The sequence below is a fragment of the Mustela erminea genome, chromosome 10, assembly GCF_009829155.1.
Source record: "Mustela erminea isolate mMusErm1 chromosome 10, mMusErm1.Pri, whole genome shotgun sequence".
In the NCBI taxonomy this organism is placed as follows: Eukaryota; Metazoa; Chordata; class Mammalia; order Carnivora; family Mustelidae; genus Mustela; species Mustela erminea.
Window position 1 is genome coordinate 13,479,528 of NC_045623.1, and position 21,204 is coordinate 13,500,731.

Here is a 21,204-nt window from a genome sequence, read left to right on the forward strand (position 1 = left end):
CCCTGGGATCATGACCTGAGCCAAAGGCAGAGTCTTTAACCCACTGAGCCACCCAGGCATCCCTCCACTTAGGACTTTTGACTCCCCAAAAACTTAATGTTGACCAGAACCCTCCTCAACATAAACAGTTAACACATATACTATGTATTATATGTTATATGTATTATATACTGAGTTCTTATAATTAAGAAAATGTTATTAAGAAAGTCATCAGGAAGAGAAACAAATACATCTACAGCCCTGCAATGTGTTCATAAAACAGATCTGTATAGAAGTGGACCCATGCACTTCAAACCTGTGTTGTGCAGGTGTCAACTTATTCTGTTTCTGAAAGAAGCACAAGGAGAATGCTGTGGAAGGCCTGGTTATCCTTGTGATTTTTGTCCTCAAAAATTAGGAAAGCTCAGTAAGGAAGTAGAACAGGAACCTGGTAAATAGCTCTGTTTTTACCTTCACAGATGCAAGAAGCAAGAGACCTAACCGGAAGTTAGGAGTTGGAAATTTGTCTCTTGTTTTTGGCAGCTGCTCTGTCTAGCAGCTTGTAGTGCACGAGACATATCTTCATTCACCCTTATCAGTGAACTGGTTTTGTGGTCCCTAAAGCTCTTTCATCTCTCTCCTGCCATTCACTGTGGCCTCAGACATGACGAATCTGCTTGCCACAGAAGTCCCGTATGTCAAACAGGACATCACAGCCTGTCAAATTCTAAGGTGGGGAGTGAGGGAAATAACCACATAGTTTTAATTTTAAATTGTTCCTTTTTCACCTTGTAATTTCTCAAGAGTTTGGCTTGATTTATGCCAGGCTCTGGGCCTGTAAGCCTGCATTAGTGCATTACAATTCTGGATAAAATATTTCACATCTCTTACTAGTCTAGAACCTCAAATGCTAGTGAGTTGTAGTTAACACTTAGCATTTGTTATTTACAGTGTAGCTCTCTTTTCGTCCCTGTATATGTAACAAACGGGCTCATCCCTGTGCTTTCCCATTGGTGCCCTGGAGTTGATGGACACAGATCAAGATGCTGCCCGGCCCTGCGGGGGCTCCACACCATCAGTTGAGGCACATGCAGCTAGCTCACATTAGTTCAGCCCTTATCTCAGCGTTCTCATTTCTCGGTCGTCCCCAGTGTATATAATATGTACCGGTTGAAATTCCTTATATATTGCTTGCACATTCTTGCTTCTACGTTTCAGCACATACCAGTTCCTTCACTGTAGAATGCCTTCTCTGACTCCCCTCCAGCAGTCCATCCCTTATCTTTTAAAACTCCCAACTCAGAAGTCACCCCTGTAGAAAGGCTGATTCATCACCTCTGCACCACCACCCCCCCCCCGCCCGCCCCCATTGCCATGTTGGGAGACATCTGCTTCTCAGTCCATTCCTCCAACTGTTTCTCCTTTGTGATTATTGCCTGTGTACCTTGTCACCCAACAACCATAATGACCAGAGGAGTGATGATTTTCCTGCATCTCTTGTCTTTTGGAGGCCTGCCGATGGCCTTCTCAATTTCCCCAGTGTTCTAGTCAGCCTTCCACACCTTTTCCTTTTACATCATAGCTGACTGCCTAGAGGAATAGGGCACGTGTTCAGGGCTTGGCCTCCGCCTCAGCCTGTGTGTGGCAGCCGGCTGAATAGGCCCCGACAAATGGGAAGGATTTAACCCTTTGGCTTGGCAATCTCTGCATTCTACTCAGATGCCTTCAAGGAGTAGATGGGGGATCCGAAATAGGTCTGGAGACGGGAGCAGGGAAATTTTTAATGAAGGCTTTTTCCTTCCTTTTCACACAAGACCCACGAAGCTGCTGTTGTCAGCAGCTCACCCGACACTCTCCTGCTCTGCCTCTTTTCCAGGAGTCGGGGTTAGTTTCAGAAAAAGCCTCTTGCTAGAAGCCATGACCTCGTACTTTTATCCCCTCCATCTGGTGTGCGGCCTCATGGGGCTGTGCTGCTATGCAGGAGGTGAGCAGTGGAATTCTTTAGATGATGACTTCTGAGCCCACATGCGGAGGCAGTGGGGGTGGGGAGCAGGGAGAGCAGTGAGAGCCAAGATGGATGGACCAAAAAGTAAGGTTTGCTCTGGGACAGATCCTGACTAAAGGTAGACTGTTTTCATGAGGTGTCCTTCCCCTAGCTCAAGTGGGGGCCCAGGTCTGTGATGGATGAACATTGTGTTCCTGCAGTTTTCCCTTTAGCCTTCACAGTTGGGGTGCAGGAGTGGGATAGGTAGGGTATGTGCAGGCTTATGCTGTTTCTGAAGGAATGCATTCCAGGGTTGAACAGGGAAGGGCTCCTCTTGCACACATCCTCTCTTGGAGCTGCTTTGTCTCACTGTCTTGGACCTAAACAGAAGTCCAGATTTTGAATGAGGGTGGGACGTGGGGTTGAGAGCAGTAAAAGTTTTTGATCAAGTAAAAATCTGTTGTCTGCTTCATCTTGTAGGGAATTCTCTGCAAGGTATATTCTCCTTGCCTTGGTGTAGATAAATTACTTGTCTCAGCTAGAGATCCCAAGGCCTTTTACCAGGCCTTCAGTAGGCATCTGACCTGGGATAGGGCGGGTTTTTAGCACTCTCATTCCCTGTTCATACTTCCCTAGCCCAGGAGTTGACAACATTTAAAAAAAAGAGTGAAATCTCAAAGGAAATTCTAATACATACTTTAGAGACCCAAAGCCTTAACAGTTTCCTCTCATGGCTTCTCAGGACTACTTATACTCTGCATGCTTAGCATCACTTTAAAAGAAATGGATAAAATGAAAACAAATGTTAATCTGAAAAAGAAAAAAAGAAATAGAAAGTGCTAGGAGCCAGAGTTGATTAAATGCAGACTACTTAGTGTAATGATCATTTTGTGGTGGTGGAAATGACAGGGGATTCGTTGATGTGGTGAAAGAAGGGCTAGGCTGTTCTTCTTGTAAATTCTGCTCACCTGTACTCTCCTAGTATATTTTGTATCAGTTTCTGTTCTGAAGGGGCTGGGATTTTGGCCCTTCCAGCCTGAGGTATTCTTAGTCCTTGAGGAGAGCACACAGTTTGAAGTGAGAAGCCCCAGATTTATTTGAGTTCTGTCTGTGCCACTCAGTATCAAATGACCTCAGACAAATCACTGAGCCTTTCTCATGCAGTGAGAATGTCTCCTGCCTCACAGGATCAGTGTGAAAATTATGTATATGTTGAACCATTTTGTACCTGAAAATGCTTCTCATGAGCATCACATCCTAAAGAATAATCCTGGTATCCCTACCCTGAAAGTTGTCAGTAGGACAGCTGAGGATTGCCTGGTCTTCCCTTTTTCTTCACTCAGTTTAGCCTTTCTGTTTGGTCAGGCCTGCTTGCAGGGGCTGGTGGTGGCGAAGTCAAGTCACCAGATTTCAGCTCTTTTTGGTCAGAGAAAGAGAACTGTGTCTAGCTGCTCCATCTAAAGCCTCATATGCAGAATGGAAGTGAGCAAACAGTAGTTCAGAGTTAGGGGGTCAGGGGGACAATGATTCCCTTGCTTTTTCAACTCCAGGATGACTAAAATGTCTTAAATGAGGAAGGGCCACAAAGATGCTCAGGGATAATTTAAGCCATGAATGGGAAGTGGAAGAATGTACTTAAAAAGTCTCCCTCTCTTCTATCCCTTTGACCTTTGGGGTCAGGGACAGGCATATTATTGACACTCCACTGACTATTGCCTGAAATCCGCCAGTCACCCGAAGAGACTAACAGCTTCTAGGAAAGCTCAGTTCAGTGCAGCAGCTGTAATATATTTACCCTGGTAAAGTCACTGCTTGCTCCCCTCCAGGACTTCTCTCTTGTGGACATTATCTCTGAAACCCAAAGCTATCCTGTTTTCTAACTGAATAAAAGTTAAAAATAACAGGTCTTGGAGTGCCTGGGTGGCTCAGTTGTTAAGTGTCTGCCTTCAGCTCAGGTCACGATCCCAGGGTCCTGGAATCGAGCCCCGCATTGGGCTCCCTGCTCGGCAGGAAGCCTGCTTCTCTCTCTTCCACTTGTTCTGCTTGTGTTCCCTCTCTCTCTCTGTCTCTCTTTGTCGAATAAATAAAATCTTAAAAACAAAACAGAACAGGTCTTGGGCAGCAGGCTTGGCAGTTCTACCTTGTGCTGTCCTAGGAGGCTGCCCCATTATCCTTGGCACACAGGGCATGAATTGCTCTATCTCCAGTGTGAACCAGTCACGAGAAGTCCCCCAGTCTTAACCATTCTGCTTGGGTGGCTGGCAGTAGTCTCCCATTGATCTCTCCTCTCCCTGCTCTTTCTGAATCCTCTCCCTGCTACCCCTCAGGGGAATACCAGTCCCCAAACCACACAGCTGCTTGCATATTAATAATGGAACACTTCAACGTTCCTTTGGCTGAATCCCTGATGTTGGTATGACTTTTGAAGGATTTGATTGAAATCTAGTTGCTAGTTCTGTTTTGGGGGAGAGGGAGGTGGACTAGAACTCTGCTGTGACATGGGAGAAGTAAGTGTGTGTCCACAGACACGCATCTCACATGTGTGCATTTCCTCACTGTTGTGTGCAGGCTCACAGGAGGAGCAAAAAGTGGAAAGGAAGCATCTCTTTCTTGTTTTCCAACATTACTTCAAAGGTGCCCAACCCCCGTAGTAGCAGGCAGTTCCCAAGTGGAGGGTGGGGGCAGAGGCCTCCACCAAGGCCATCAATAACCAGGTGTGAGCTACAGGTCTCCGTGTAATGTGAAGCTCTCCCGTATTTCATTTCTGCACCCAGGGGGCAGCTCTGCAGGATTGCTTACGGAGAGCTCTGTGTCTGGCACCTCTCTCCACAAGGCCCAGGCGCCCAGGGTCCCACGGACCTGCCCAGGAATGCATCACATTATTCTCTGGTGCTGTAATTTGGCTGCAGGAGCTAGGCTGACGGCCTCCCAGGGATGAGAAACATACTCTCCCTGGCGTCCTCCCTTGGGCTTCTACCCTGTGACCACTGAGGGCGTTTAAAAACCTCAGAAAGGCTAAGGGAAAAAAAAAAAAAACCTGATTATCTCTCTTATATTAAGCTGTGTAGAAACCAATGTCCTGAGTGAGTCCGAGAATTTGGCAGAAGACTTAGTGGCTGGTGTTCTTGCTAAGGGAGGTGAGAAAAAGGAGAAGAAATTACTCTCTGCAATAGGGAGGAAGAGAAACGAGGCCGTAAATGGTCATGAGTCAGACCTACAAGACTTTTCGCAAACAGACATTCAGGGCCAGGCAGTGTTTAATTTTTAAAAAATAATCCAAAGTCCCTGGTTTCATTTTTCCAGCATCATTCTAAGAAAGCATATGGGTTAGCGCTATTATTTGAGGCTAGCAATCACAGAGGTTGGCTCTTAGTGCAGGATTAGGTTCAGGCTGGCATTCTGACTTGCACACGAGGGAAACTGTCCACAGGCTGTGCAGCCAAGGTCCGCAGCCACGTGCCTTCTCTAAGAGAGTCTAAGACCTTTAAAGGATAGAGGTCATGTGTTTGAAGTTAACTTTGTATTCAGATGGCACTTTCTGCAATGCATTCTACTAAATATTATAAGTTAGAAGAAATGAGGACCGACACGGAGTATCAGAGAGGAGAGGAGCAAAGGGACCGCTGCCAGAGAGACAGATGTCTACTGACTAAATGGGGGGTGGGAGGGGGGGTTAGAGGCAGTGAGTGGGTGGCAGTAGAACTAAATGGAGCCCTGACCGCACCAAATGCAGTTCTTTTGCTGTTCATTCCAAATAAATTAGTTTGTTTATTGCAGAATAGATGCTAGTTGTCCAAAGCGAATCGGAATGCAGAGGCAAGCTAAGAAATAAGAGGAAAAATTAATGGTTTAGCCATCATTCCTTCTTGGAATAGCTTCTCTAGTGGGGCTCACGTGGACCTCTTTTCCCTCACTATCCACCCCACTGTTCAGACGTGTCACTCTCTTGCCAGCTTGCTCTTCTCTTAACCATTTATAGGAAACTGTAAAACTTGGATCTTTATGAATTTCAATTTGGAGTCCAGGGGGGAAGCACAGAGCACTATGAGATGCCTGAAGAGGCTCCGTTCCTTCCACGGTAAGAACAGAAAAGGAATAGGTAACAGAGCACAGGCAGAGTGAACTTGGGTTAAAGTCCCAGGAAGAACTAGGACATTTATGCAGTCACGCGGGCATTCTTATGAGAGCACGGGTGGACTGGGACCTGAGGCTCTACCCAAAGACAGTACCCTTGTGTAAATTCCTGCAGCTTTATTCTTGATCCAGACCGTCTACGACCCCCTTACCTTCCCACTACCCCAAGGTTTTCCTCCTCCTAATCCCAGCTCAAGATGTCAGAAGCTCTTCTCTTCCCCTCCCGTTCCCCCTCCCTAATCCCACCATTGGCTCATCAGTTATCCAGTTGACTCCAGTCTGCAAGGAAGACATTCCCCTGGCCTGACTCACTCAGTCCCATTTCTCCACAGGAATCCCCTCACCGCAGACCACAAGGGCCCTGACTAGCTCATGTTTTGTGTTAATGGATGTGAAACCGGAGCAAACCCCTCACCAAAAGAAAAACCACCCTAAACTCTCCCACACAGGTCTCAGCAGGTTACACAAATATTAGTCCTATCATCCAAATAAATCTGCCCCGATGGCCCAGAGCTCTGGCTCCCCCATCCTTCTGCTGCCTGTGCAGAGTGAAGCTGCTCACAGACATGTGAGGACCCCAAGGGATGTTGGAGAGGAACTTGGAAAGGCGGGGTAGGGGGGCGCCTATATTCAGAATTCCTTGTGTAGGCCCGTTAATCTTTAGCCTGCTGCCAATACTTTACAGTTCTAAATGGAGGGTTCCAAGAGACGCCATGATGGGCTAGACCAGTTAGGGACTTTGGTGAGAGTGTCCGATGGCTGAAATTGGGGGTATACTTTAAACTCAATATCTGAGATAGGTTTGTAACCTCACTCTACAGATGAGATGATAAAGCCTTGGAGAATTTGAATATCTTGTTCAAAATATCAAAAACAGTAAATGGCACAGCTGTGATTTCAACCCAGGTCTGTCATAACTGCAAATTTCTATGCAATTCCGGTCTTTTAGAGTGTCACCAGGCAAGAGATAGCCATTGTCCAAGTCACATAAAAATAGGACATCATGGTTTTTGGGACTCCGTGTCCTAGCTTCTAACTTACTACCATTTCTGGAGACTCCACTACTGCAAGCTTAGTTAAGCAGCGAGTAGTAGCATAGAAGGAACTCCCCTATTTGAGCCAAAGATGGAGTGAAAAATAATAATCACGAGGACTTGGAGAGTCACTAAAAAAATTTTGTTGAGTAAATTGAGAAAGGCTGCTTTCTAAGCTGTTTACCATTTGGCCCTAAGCCCTAGCTCTCCTGCCCTCTGTAGCCACTGGCTTCCATTCCCAGCTTCAAAGACCAGGATCTTCTCCTAAAAATTGCCCAAGCCAGAGATTCCTGCCTACTGTACACTCATGTCCCATGTGGGGCCCTTGAGATCAGGCCTACTGACCTCTCCCACCCTCGATGAGTCCCATACTTTTACTGAGTGTTTCCCAAATCTGGCTGGCCTCCAGAATAATGCATAGAAACTTAAAAAAATATATATCAAATCCCAAGGCGTAGGCAGGCTTACTAAATTACTCTTTCTCAGGAGTGTTCCGGGTGTTCTAGTGATCTGTTAGGCATAAGAACCTCCACATGCCACTCGGTTTGAACAGGCAGCAAGTGAGCAACAGGCGAGTGAGCAACGTGCTGTCTGATATAGGTTGAAAAGAGGTGGGAGATTGGAAAAGAATGTATGTTTGTATAATTATATAATTCTTTCCCCTACAAAGTACAGCAGTTTATAAACCTTATGAGCATGTGAATGGAACCTTGTCCACTATGGCTAACTCTTAACTAGCTATCCCAGGCTCTTGATAATGGAAGACGGTTGTAGCCTAAGAGTTTCTTTTGGGGTACCAGGCAGTCTGCTCAAACTGACCCAGGGAACAGATGTGGTTTCATCTCTGTCCCATCTCCCCTCAGTCAGGTAGGAACACAAAGAAGCTCTCTCCAGGTACCCTTCCTCTTGCACACACCAGAAGTGTCAGGGAGCCGGTGCAAAGGAAAGGAAAGATGAGCCTTGACTGTGGGCTTTAGTGCAACTTCTATCACTCTGAAGACCCTACCTCTACCCCTCTCCCATCTCACCTCCAGGGGGGCAGTCAGGGAACCATTCAATTTCTTACATCCCCTGTCAACTCCTTCCCAGGGCTAAGGAACCAGTCAGGACACCAGAGTCCTTCTGGATTACTCTCCAAGTCCTTAAATAGAAACTGTAGCAGCCCAAAGTTGAGGGTAGAGGAAGGTGTGCATGCAAAGATCTTGTGCTTCTGAGTCAGGAGGTTTTAAGTAGAGGGACGAGTGAGGTATTTATATGTTCAGGTCTGGTCCAGCCACTCTGCCTTCTTGGGGGCCTTGCACGTGTGGATGTCCACAGTGTTTCTGCACTCCTTACACCGCACTGCACAGCACCAGTGGAACTTGCACTCACACTGGGTGACACGGGTGACTCGAGTTGTGTCATACCCTCGGCCACAGCACATGATTTCGCAACCATCTGTCCCTTTAGATGTCTTGCTGCAGACACGGCCTGCGGTGCCTAGGGAACCTGGGTTGGGGAAGAGAGAGTGAGAACCAAGTTATCTCTTCCTTCAGCTGCCCTGGATTCCCTTACCCACATCCTCAAGAGGAAACCATAAAGAATCCCTTTTCCTGAAAATATGCCCAATTAGCCAAAATGACCATCTCCTTGCTTCCCTCTGCACCAGCCTGGCTTCTTCCCACCATCAAGGCTCCCCAAAGACCATTGAGTTCACCTGCAACATCCCCCCAGCCAATACACAGCTCTGCATCTCTTTCAAGACCTGGCCTTAAAATGCTCCCAACTGTTAAAGCTGTGTAAGGGCTCTCTGTGTTTGAAGTTGTCCATACTAAAAGTTAAAAAAACAAAACAACTAAGCCTATAATTTATCTTTTCTAAGAAGTCTTGCCACAGCTCGAATCCAGCTACCCTTTGTTAGTATTTTGGTCCTTAGTTGATAGTTTATGAAGTTGTACCATACAGGGAAGTAGTACAGTATGGCCACTAAAAGCACAGGCCTTATTATCAGCTTGTCCAAGTTTAAATTCCAGCTCCGCCACATCCTAGCTGTGTGATTTCGCAAGGTAGTTCATCTCTCTGGACTTCAGCCTTCTCCTATGAAAATAGGCATAATAATAGCATCTAACTCAGTGGACTGTTAAATTATGTCTATAATCTCCATTCAGCTGAGGATGCAGACTGATTCACGTGACTGCCCAGAAGCATATCCCTATCGAATTCCTACAGAATATCCCTTACCCCTTATAGTAGGAACCCTTGAAGGGTAGGGATGATGTTATCCCTCTGCGCAGAGAATGCTTAGGACTTCATTTTGACCAATTTTAGCAAAAGAGATCCTGCCAACAGATCATAAAAATCATAGAATTTGGGGTGGGATGGACCCTAGAAAGTATCTAGCCTAGTGTTTCCCCAGAAATGGACAGGTACTGACCTCGGGGCTGAGATTGACTGGATTGATTGATTGATTGATTGACTGACTGACAGATTGATTCTGTCACAGCAGGCTGCACATTCTACTGTGATACACAAAGAAAATGCTGGAACTTAGAACTTCTATATTTGTTTTTATCTCATAAACTTAAAATCTCTACTTTGTATGTTTTATAATGTACATAATTAATACAGTAGGATATATCTATCTGTTATAAGTAAATATCCACATCGTGGAAGTGCATGCTCCAAGACATTTTTAACGATAGGAGTATACAACCCAAAATGTTAGGAGGTCACTCCTCTGATGTGTGAGCTAACTAGTTGTACTCTCTGTTATTCTCCAGACTCTAAGGGCTGGGTCTTAAGTCCTTCTCTTGTGCACCCAGAGCCTCTTCTTCATTCTGGAGCTGAGCTGTCCATTGTAATAGCCACTAGCCACATGTGGTCGTCTAGATTTAAATTAACTAAAATTAAATAAAATTTAAAACTTAGTTTCCCAGTCACACTAGCTATATTTCAGATAGTCAGTAATCCCATGTGGCTAAGTGGCTACCATGCTGGAAAGCACAGATGTAGAACATTTCTATCATCACAGAAAGTTCAACTGGACAGGACTGCTTTGAAGGGAATTTCTGGTACGCTACTCCCTTTTGGGCTGACTTCGAACCCTTTGAATTCCAGGCACCACTTTGGGTTTTATGAGACTTCATTTTATGCCTCCAAGGAAAACCAACATGTAGATGATCCATCCTCCCTTCTAACTCCAAAGATCCTACTCCAAAGGTTCATTTTAGGTATGGCAGCATAGGCTTAGCCTCAGGTGTCATGGAGTTTTGCAAGACATTAGAGAGTTGTCCTTTGAATTCCATCATGTGGGAAGGAAGCATACCTAGTGGCAGGAAATCACTGGAACAACCAGAAGGGCTCTTTCCACCCTTTTTCTCCTAGCACCATCCAAAGGACACAGATTATTTTCTGTGTTGCTTGGGCGGAGCCCCACCCTGTTTCTGTGCCCAGTTTTGCTCTGAGCCACTCGACTCTCCAGGAATGACCGGGATGGGTGAAAACAAACAGAATGGAAAACAGCTGAGGGCTCTGGCTCTATCTCTCCTAAGGCCTGAGTGCTAAGTCCATGGAGAAGAGCCTGGGAGCCCATGACAGACCAGGGGAAGAACAGTTCTTCAGCACATAAGGTTATTCCTTGTCTAACCTGTCTCAGCCTAAAATCTGAGCCAAGATGGTAACTTCTACTCTTTGGGGTTAATAGCATATCAACTTCCACCATCCCCAAGAATTCCACCACAAATACCTGGAACAGATTGAAAACAATTTGCTGTTTTCTATTAGTGGTTAGCCCTCTTGGGATTTCCTCTTTCCTTGCATCCCCAACTCCATTTTGAATCTTCAATGGCAGCACACTGGATACAGGCTTTTTTAGAAAAGATTTTATCTATTTATTTGAGAGTGAGTGAGCAAGAGAGAGCATGAGTGGGGCGGAAAGAGCAGAGGGAGAGGGAGAAGCAGGCTCTCCTCTGAGCAGGGAACCGGGTGCGGCACTCAACCCCAGGACCCTAGGATCATGACCTGAGCCAATGGCAGACGCTTAACCTGACTGAGCCACCCAGGCACCTCATGGATACAGTCTTCCAAGGCCATTCATGGTCTGATTTGAACCCTTCTATCTACCTCTAGTCCCCCCATCCCAAACCTTCACTTAGTCAGATTAATCTGAGTTCTTAGTTCCTAGAACAACATGTACTTTCCCCCCTACCACTCTGCTTCTCTGTCTGCTCTTCTCGCTAGGCTGTCCAGGTAATCCTTACACTTCAAGAAAGAGCTTAAGTTCCACATTTTCAAAGAAGCTTTTCTGGATTTCTCCAGTCATCTGTCTTTTGCAGTTGCATGTGTCTCCCTGTTACATCTCTTCTCTTTAGCTGGATTGTAAGAGCAAGTGACTTAGGGTTCTATCATATGTTTCTTCTGTTTAGCCCACCCATTGCTTGCTATGGAGAAATGAGTGACTCACTTAAACGTTCCCTGCATAGTACTTACTGTACCCCAGAGGCTGGGGATATAAAGGAGTGGCAGATGACCCCTCCCCTGCCTGCTTGGGAAGTCCTGGGACTGGTGGACTCAGGCATTCACCACCAGCCTCATTGTAAGGTGTTCATGTAGGGAGGAGACCGACTCCTCCCACAGTACCGCTCCCCTAAATCCTGAGGCTGACCACCCCGTGACTAAACGGGGCTGCTTGCACCCCTGCTTGCTTGCAGGAGCTGGGGCTCCATATCCCTACCCACTTTCCTTACTCACCGGCAGCCTTGTCCAGGACACAGTAGTCTGGGGAGTTGTCGAAGTAGACAAGGTCAGTCCGGGTGGCATGGCGATAGCCTTGGCGGGCTGCTGTGAAGTTGGCGCCATCCTGGGTTGCTGTCACCTGCACAGCGCCGTCATAGCGCCGCCGCAGGTAGTCACCTGTGCGGCGGAAGTCTGAGAGTGCACGCCAGCAGGTTCGCAGAGAACAGGAGCCGCTTACGCCGTGGCACTTACACTCGAGCTTCAGAAACCGCCGCACAGCCTGGGGGTTGGGGAAGCAGGTAAGGGAGATGCAGCCAGTCAGGGCACTTTTTAGCCCTCCCCAGGGATAAAAGCAGGAGTGCTCTGACATCTGCTAGACGTGGCCTATGCTGGACAGAAGGGGCATTGGCTGTTCTCTCCCCCATCAGATCCCACCCATTCTTCCTGACCAAATTCAAGAACCTCTTCTTCCATGACTCCTTCCTGGAACTTCTTCCCCTCTCTTCTCCACCCTTCCCGTCTTTCCACCATAATGTGAAGACACATTATGCACTTGGTTGAATCTAGGCGTTCCCAGGCTCCCTTGCATTTATTGCTCCAATGCCATGGGATTTGGGGTCTTTGGAAGTGCTCCAGAAGCCTTTAGTGCTGCCACCTTCGCATTTAGTCCATGATCACACATCCTGGTCACCCCCAGCAGACACGAATGTATATGCATAGACGTGAGTACTGACCGTGCGACCACAGCGGTTGTTATGTAAGTTCATGAGGGCCCGGGCATCCTTGAGCCTCTTTTCCTTGGCATCCACAAAGGCCTTGGCAAAGCGAACACCATAGTGGATGTTGTCACTGCAGCCACCCCAGTCAAAATCCCCACGTTGGTCATGGTGTCGGCCACGAGTGTAGGGGTCACAGCTGCACACACTCAGTTCACCCTGGCTACAGGCGCGGGTAATAGCATGGACCACCCCTGCTGACGAGATGGCGTATACAAATGCTGCCTCCCGGCTGCCTGCAGAGAGAAGGGCAGGAGTAGGTTTCAGCAGAGGCCCACGTCTGCCCCTTGTTCAGCCCACACAACCCGCAACTCTGCAACCTCCTGTCTTCTTGTCTTTCTCAGAGCAACTCCTGTACCCCTTTATTCAAGGCACCCTTCCCTTCCAAGAGCATTCCCAAGAGTATCTGACCTCTTTGCCTCGGCCCTCACTACTCTCCATCCACTTCATGCATCTGACCTCTTGGGCTGACCTCTACTCTTGCCTTCTTCCAAACTCCCTGGGTTCATGCATTGAAAAGTTGCACAGTGAGTCATCCCCTCCCACAGAGTACCAATCCTGGCTCAGCTAAGCCAACCTCAGTCCACATTCCAGACCTTTTCAGGCCTACTCTGCTGGACAGTTCCCCTACAATAGAGACCCCAGCCCAGAGGTCAGCCTGTTTGGGGAGACCTGCTACTTTCCTTCCCACCCTGCTCTTAGGGATTGATGACTCATCACCCCTGTCCCCTGGACACAGCCAGATTCCCATCTCATTCCCTTCCTCCTAGTTCATTGTCTAGCTCGACTTAGCTTTTTTGCTGAGCTAGGGCCAAGCCGCCAACTCTCCAAATATTTACATATCACCTTTCTGTTTATCCCTTGCCGCCATTACTGGAGTGTTGGGAGCATTGGGGTTAGGGTAGTGATGGTGGCAGTAAGAACAGAGTAGCCATTCCTAACCTTCAGCCTTACAGTGCTGGGAACACCCAGGCTGGGCTGGGGTTGGTGGGGAGGGAAGGGAAAGGGAAGAAAAGAGCAGGAGTTACCAGGGAACGCTGTACCTTTGTGCCATCATTCCAGAATACTGGAATTTAGAGGGGTCCCTGCCGACATCTCTCGGGTACTGAGGGTCTTTTCCCAAGGGGATCCTGGACTCTGCCCTCAGCTGTCTCTCTGATTATGAGGTAGTGTGTAGGAGAAGGGAGGGAGATCGTGCCTGTCCTACCCACTCACCACCCCAGGCACAGAAAGGTAAGCGGTGTAGGGGGAGTGCAGAAAGGGTGCAAGAGGCCCTTACTTCTGAGCATGACACGGCCAAAGACAGTGTGGTCCCGGTCCAGCGTGGTACAGTTCCAGCGGTGGTGGCGGAACTGGTGCTGGCACTCTCGGATCCATTCTCGGGCACCCTCGCCCACTGAGCGCATGATGTCTGGGTAACGCTGGCACAGCTGCCGCTGCCGGCTCACCAGACCAGGAATATTGTCACAGATCACTCGGGCCCCCAGGGCCCCGATGTACCTGCAAGGTGGAGATGGCCTTGTCAGAGCATCCTGGTCCTTTTCCTGCCTCAGGAGGGGGGATATGGAGCGGAGACATTTGGCCTTCAGAACTTGAAGAGGTTCCTTCCCCTCCTCCAACCACGTCCCCTGAGGCCAGTGGGTGCAGCTTTCCCCATGAGCTCTGGAGAAATGGTTAAGCAGTCACGGACACTCACTGAGTGCTCTCTCACCATCACCCACTCCCCAGCCAAAGACCAAAGTGACACACACTCGAAGAACACAGGCCAGGCATGTGTCACATACATAGAAGCCATGCGCATGTCACACAAACCCATTGCCTGTTTATTTAATAAACATTAAGAGCCTCAGAGAAAAATAAACTAACAAAACGAGAGTCAAAGCAATACTCTTACACCCACATATGAGAGGCAAGTCCTTCATGGCTGGTCCACGAAGACAGGGTTTGGGGGAGGAAGGATGGAGACAGGGCGGGGCCAGTGGGAAGAGACATCGTGGGCAATGGTGAGGAATGCCTCCAGCTCTAGTCAGATCCATGTTTTAGTTTTAGCTAAAACTCCTCATCCCCAATCCTGAGGTCTGGGGAAGAAGACCCCACCACAGATCTCCTCCCTATACCCTTTATTTCCAGGTCCCACAGCTTTTCTTAAGTAATGAATCTTCGAATATCATCCTCCCCAACCTATAAGGCATGATGTCCTGGATGAACCTGCAGGGGCAGAGGGCTATTAGGAGTGGGAAGCCAAAGCAAAGATAAAGCAATGGGGGTGACCCTCCCCATATTCCAGTCCCCAGTGCAGCTAATTCAAGCAATTTTAAGAAGGTCAATTGAGGTGGGTTACTAGAAGTTAGGTGGGTTGTTAGTCATTCTCAAATTTCTCAAGGCATTATTTTCTCTTCACTCAAACACTCTTAGCCCTAGACTCCACCACAAGCCTCGGGAAGAATGTTTCAGAGAAGACAGAACTGCATCGTGACCTTTCTTCCCCAAGGCCACCAAATGAGACCTGACCCATTCATCCACTTCTCACTCCTCGCTGTCTCTCCCAACACCTAGCACCTTCCTTGGCTTGCTGCGGATTCTCTTCTCTCCTATCCTAACACATCAAAAGGATACCTTTATCCCCTTCTCTGAACAGGTGGGGGTCAAGGAGGGCAGTTGCTGCTACAGGCTGAAAAGATTTGTTTTGGTCTGTGAATGAGCCTGTGGTTTGGGAAAGATCCCAAAAATGGGCCTAGAAGTGGGTGAGGAGAACAGAAGACAGCCAGTGGGGAGAGGGGAAAAGCTGGACTGCCCTGGGCTCTATGCCCACCCCCCACCCACATTCACGCACCCGGTCCTCACCCACAAACTAGGTCACCATTGGTGACACCAACTCAAACAAACACAAGGAGGGCTGATGCTTGCCTCTTCTGGAGCTCAGCAGGGCTGATGGGGCCCATCTGTCCCGTGGGAGGGGGGAGAGGGCTGGCCCACCCCTGACAAATCCCATGGAATCAGCGTCCCCAGCAGCACTGTCCATCAGGGCAATAGCTTCCAGGAACAAACAAAATAAACACCCCCGGCTGGGCCAGGCCGGAAAAGGCCGCCTGACGCACAGCCTGGAGTTACACCCACTGCCGCGGTGCTTTGTTTGGAGAATCAAGACCGTTGGAATTGGAGCTCGTCCCTGTCTCACCACCGTTCTGCTTCCCCAGTTCAGCCCAAGTACTGCTCTAAGCAATGGGTGTTTGTTTTTTTTTACTGGGGCTTGGAAAGAGGGGGGCTGGATGGGAATGGGAGACCAGTAATCCAGCCCTCATGAGACAGTCTGGAGTGGGGCAGGCCAAACTCTGGCAAAAAGTCCTTCCTGTGGTCTGACTTAAATCCATTCTGCTGCAGCCCACGTCGGTCCTTCTTGTTACATCCTCATTGAGCGTGGGAACATCTGTTGAGTATCTCAGACGGGAAGATAATTACGTTTCTCTATTACCACCCCTACCCTACTAATGTCGCTGCAGTAAGTACCCCACTAAGATTCTACAGAGCAGGGCTCTCGCCTGCTGGCCTGGGGTCAGGCCCTTGGAGTTGGGGTGGGGGCCTCCAATGAAACTGAGCCTGAGCCCCCTATCAATTCAGCACATGCCTACAAAATGCCTACCACGTGCCAAGCACAGAGCCCAGCTGTTAGGGCACAGAGACCGTTAAGGCATACCCTAGCTCATTGGCTGATAAGAGGGGGTGAAATGCCTCTGACCCCCAGCTCCGTTTTCCCTTTCAGAAGTTTTCACTTCCTTCTCAGCTTCCTGCCCCAGAATGTTCTCTTTACCTGCTTTTGACCAGTTCACACCCCTCCTATTGACAAAGTGACTCATACCTTCTTCTCATTCCCTTGTTCCTCAAAGTGTGGCCCCGATGCAGAGCAGCAGTATCAGCATCATCTGGGGATCTGTTAGAAATGCAGAGCCTTGGGCCCCACCCCAGGCCTACTGAATCAGAATCGGCATTTTTACCAACATCCCCAGGTGATGCAGACACCCTGCTCCACGAAAGGGATTTTCATCTGTTTTGTTCACTTGGGTATCCCCAGGACCTAGAACAGTGTCTGGCACATAGTACATACTTAATAACTGTTTGCTGAATCAACACCTAACCCCTCTGATTTGCCGCCAACTCTCTTTTCTCCCCAGCCAGCCATAAACTTCATTTCAATTAACAGCCTCACTCCTGTTGACATTGCCAGCCTATTTGCAGATGTTTTATATTTGTGTCTTTTTAATGAGGCCAGGGATCCTCTTTTCATTTCCCCTCGTACGGTCCCCAGTGTACACAATTCAGCCCAGCCCACACAGGGCTTTGAATGCAGGGATAAAACTATTACCCTCCCTCAGTCTCTCCATACCACAACATTTATATGGTGCTTTGTAGTTCATGAAATGTTTTCCTTAACAAACCCCCTCAAGACAGAGAGAGAGCTCTATTTTACAGAGGAAGAAACTGAGGTTCAGTGAGTGTAAGTGATAACACCCAGCTCTGTCCATCAGAGCTGGCCAGAGGAGAACCAGGCTGAACCAAAGATATGGGACTCCAAAGTCCAAGCTCGTTTTCATCCCAAGAGCAAGAAAGACATACAGTGCTTAACCACGAATAGAGCGGTAGCTCCAAAACTGGTGTGCACTGGGGCAAGCCTTAGCACTCCCCTCCTAGCCCTACCTGTCTTCATGCGTGAAATGGGGATAATAATGGTATCTACCTCCCTGGGTTACTCCGGGATTGAAAAAGATGATTGCTTGTAAGGTACTTAGCTATAGTGTCCGGAGCTTAGTAATGGCTCATGAAACGGCTGCTGTTGTTGGTAACAATAATGCTAATATTATACCACTCTGTTCCTCTCCCTTTGTGAATCCATGAACCCTGCCCTGCTCTTGGGATTCCCTACATCCAGCTCCCTGCAGAATGCAAACTGGAACAGGGATGCACATGCGAGGAACCCCTTATTTCTTGTTCTGTTTATCACAGAATAAGAAGGGACCATCTGTCTTCTCCTCCAGCGAGAGGTGGGGAGAGGGAAGGCGTGACCGGGGAGTATGGGAAAGGCTGTGGGGAAGATCAGACTGTTAGCTGGCGATAGTGATGACCTGCTCCGGATTGGAACATGGACACACACAGAGTCAACAGGCAACTCTTCCAGGGTTTGGACAGAATATCAATCTTGCTGGGTTTTTTTCCTAAAGGAAAGAGAGATAATCACCTTGGGGGCCTGACCTGCCTTTAGAAAGCAGCTTTCCACTTTATCTCAGAAGTGATGACCACTAAGGCAGGCATCTGGGGCTGACAGCTATGACAGGTGTGACGCAAGGAGACTGAAATGACCTCTGCACTCACTCCCCATCCTGGCTCCGTGGCTGCCTTCCTCCCTTTCACTGGGACTGCTGAATTCCTCTGTATCACTGGCTTGCCCCCCACCCAGCTCTTCTACCCAGAGTTTTTCCAAAATATTTAATGTGAACCACGTGGGGTGAGAGTAGTAGGAGGGAGAAATAAAGGGAGAGGGAGTAGCCAAGTAGCATTTGGGGATGAGGAAGCGCCCTATTTGGGTCTTTAGGAAGCTCTACCAGGATGCTGAAATCAGCAGAGTGATACTTCCTCACCTAAACACCAAGTGGTCCCCAAACTACCTGCCAAACTGGTAAGAAGCAATCAAGAGTCCATAAGAGCAAACTGCCATGTGGGATGGATAAAGATGGGCAGTGGTCACTTCATCCTCTCGCCATCGGACCACTGAACACACAACCCCCCAGCCAAACTGAGCCTCTGACGTAAAGGGTGGCTTTGATCTCACTCTGAACTTTGAAAGGCTTTTCTCCTCTTCGTCCCCTCTTCTCTTTCCCTTCCTAAAAGAATGTTTCAAGCCAGATGTAAGATACGGGCCTCCCTTCTCCCCCATCCAGAACCCCCTCCCTTGCCTTCCCCAACACTGCAGAGATTAAAAAGATCCAAAAGAGAGATTTTTCTGAAACAGGAAAATGGAGGTGGGGGTGGGGATGGAGAGCAACGCATCTTGAAATGATAGGAATCTGCAGCCCAAGCTTGCTGGCCCCTCAGCCAGCCACCCCTCAACCCTTCTAGCCAAGATTCCAAGTCTACAGGAGAAAAGCCACAGGGTGCAAGGAGGAGGGAGAGACCCCTCTTTGTGGGGGGGAGGGTGGGGGGAGGGGCAGAGTAAGGAAAGGAAGGGGGCATGGGTAGGGAGGGGCAAGATCCCAGTCTGAGGCCAGTTCGATTGGGGGGGGTGGTCAGTGAAGGGGAAAGATGAGAAGACTGTCTTTTCTCAGTCCAACTCCCCCTCTCCCCCCTCCCCACAGAAGGTAGGGGAGCGGGAAGAGCAGCTCTTTATCCTGAGAGAAAAAGATGAATGCCATGGGGGGGGGGGCAGGAGGATTGGGCAAAGAACAGACATCCAGTGGGTATTTAACGCCTTTTGCCTCATTTGCCCTCTTGTGAAGTGTCTGGAGTCTCAGGCCTGCAAGAAATCTCGTAATACTTTGGGACTCCAGAAGCCTCTAGATCTTGGAGGGGAGAGAGATGGAAGAGATGGGGTGGTCATCTGGGGAAGAAAAAGGAGGAAGAGAGAGTTATCAAGTTTCGAAGTAACATCCTCAAAGCTGAGGCTGAAGACAAACGCCAAAATTATGCAAACCCAAGTGTTTTGTTTGTCTTAATTGTGGGAGTTAATGGAGTATTTTTGCCTTGATTCCATTTCTAAACCTTGCGCTGGGTGCTGAAGCCTCACCAAAATCTTACTGCGTTACCGTTACTGGGTGGGGTAGACTAGCGAGAGGCTCGTCTGCCCTTGCCAGCTGCCCTTTTCTCCACTTCTCAGGGGGGCGACCTAGGCGATCAGAGGGTCCTTTGGATGGCCACCGAAGGCCCTAGATGGGCAACTGGTTCCTTAAATCCACCCTGAGGGAAACTTGGAAAGTAGCTTTCCCCTCTAAGAAGACTGAGCTGAAATGGAGCGGGCGCAGCCCAGGAGAGTCTGGGAAGCCTCGACCACCGGGCGTCCTCGCTCCAAATTCCCAGCACCCACCTCCCTGAGCGAGCTTCACACCTATTCACCCACCTCCTCACACGCACTCCGCGACTTAAGTGACAGTCCTGCTCGGATGGTCTCTTAATTCCGTCGAAGCGAGAGCGTGGTCTCCAGAGCAGCGGGTGCCAGGAGTTGCATAGTCCCTCTGGGCGCCTCCGGCCTCTGACCCAGCCCCTCACCCACCCCACCCCGAGAGCCACGCTCACCACCAGGATGTGTCTACGCGGGCCGGGAGCGTCAGCAGCAACAGCAGAAGCATGCAGGCAAGACCGAGGCGGGCAGAGGCCCGAGAGCCGTCGGGGGCCGCGGGTCCTGGCCCGAGCGCGGGGACAGGGGCACGGGTGCGCCGAAGGGGGAGCTGCGCGGCTTCCTCCGCACTACCCGGCTTCACCATAGCTCCCCGATGACTCCCGCCGCGCGGCCCGGAGGGGCGTGGACGGGGCACCGGCTCGGGGTACTCAGGCTGCTCCTACCTCATCCCCCTGGGGGGCCATAGGGCTCGCCGCTGGCCCGGGACCCAGAGGCACCTGGAGACCAGGAGCCGGGGCGCAGCGACCCGGAGAGGGGCTCAAGGAACGGGGTCCGGAAGCCGACCGGGGCGCGCCAAGCTCAAGGTCTGGGACGCGCTGCCCCGGCGCAGGGCGCGGTGTCAGGGGGTCGGCGGCGCCGAGCCGGGCTGCCGGCAGAGTGCGCGGACAGCCCCTCGGCCGCGGGCTCTCATTGGACGGCGCGGGGCGGGGCCGAAGCCGGGGACACGCGCGGCCCACTGGGCGGCTCCGCCCGCGCCAGCCCCGGGCTCCACAGCGCCCTAGGTGTGGCGGCCGCCTCCGCCCCTCCGCGCTGCACCGCGCCGCGCCCCCACCTGCTCTGGAGGGACGCGACGGGGCGCGGGGGCACCCTTCCGAGCCCGCGGAGCCCAGTCCCGGCCGACGCCGCGCCACCGGGTCCTAGCGCCCTTCATTCGGCAACCCCAAGTTCCGTGGGTGATGGCCGGGAGCGTAGAATAAGGGGGGCTGCAGACACTTTCCCGGGTCCTCTAACCTCCGGTGACATTGGAGCTGAGCCACGGAGGATGCACTCATTTCCTCGGGCCTCTCTCGGTTCTTGCGCTTCTGTGAAATGGGTAGAACCTCTGCCACGGGGAGTTGTGAGAGGATCTTAACTCCCTTTGAGCGCTGCCAACTGGGGCGCCTTAGGCGGCCGGCTTCAGGTAGGGGCTTCTCTCATCTAGGGCTTGCTGATCCTCGTTCCTCCGACCCACTGCCCACGGCAACCCCTTCCCCTAAACAATGTTTAGACATGGCTCTCACCCGCCTGCCCGGCCCCGATGCTTCCCTCTGTCCTGTGGACGAATCGAAGACGGAAGCAGAGGGGGCACACCTGCGGATCGGGCAGGGACTCCCCGCACTTTACCATCCGGCCTCTGCAGGGATCAGTCTCTCCCGGCTCCCCCGGAGCCTCGATCCCCTCTCCCCAACCGCCCCCCCCCGCACCCCCTCGGGCGGGGCTGCA

At 50.1% G+C, this 21,204-nt stretch overlaps 2 protein-coding genes across 4 annotated transcripts in view; one reads left to right on the forward strand and one right to left on the reverse strand.

The window, feature by feature from the left end:
* ST7L (suppression of tumorigenicity 7 like) overlaps positions 1-21,204 on the forward strand; it is a 118,400-nt gene that overhangs the window by 70,334 nt on the left and 26,862 nt on the right. The window lies entirely within an intron of this gene.
* WNT2B (Wnt family member 2B) lies at positions 7,758-20,719 on the reverse strand. 2 transcript variants are annotated; one of them, XM_032301635.1, is made up of 5 exons: positions 19,899-20,719; positions 13,900-14,120; positions 12,579-12,856; positions 11,860-12,124; positions 7,758-8,619 (listed from the first exon to the last, which is right to left on the reverse strand). In XM_032301635.1, exons 1-5 carry the CDS (start codon positions 20,084-20,086, stop codon positions 8,390-8,392), a joined length of 1,182 nt encoding a protein of 393 aa, XP_032157526.1. In that variant the 5' UTR covers positions 20,087-20,719; the 3' UTR covers positions 7,758-8,389. The 2 variants fall into 2 exon arrangements, with proteins under 2 accessions (XP_032157526.1, XP_032157527.1); XM_032301636.1 differs by lacking the exon at positions 19,899-20,719 and adding an exon at positions 19,723-19,892.

Coding starts and splice junctions, on each gene's coding strand:
- WNT2B (XM_032301635.1), bottom strand. CDS start 20,086: ATGGTGAAGCCGGGTAGTGCGGAGGAAGCCGCGCAGCTCCCCCTTCGG. Junction 12,857..13,899: donor TGGCCGTGTCATGCTCAGAA/GTAAGGGCCTCT, acceptor TTCTCTCTGCAG/GCAGCCGGGAGGCAGCATTT. Junction 8,620..11,859: donor TGTCCTGGACAAGGCTGCCG/GTGAGTAAGGAA, acceptor TCCCCAACCCAG/GTTCCCTAGGCACCGCAGGC.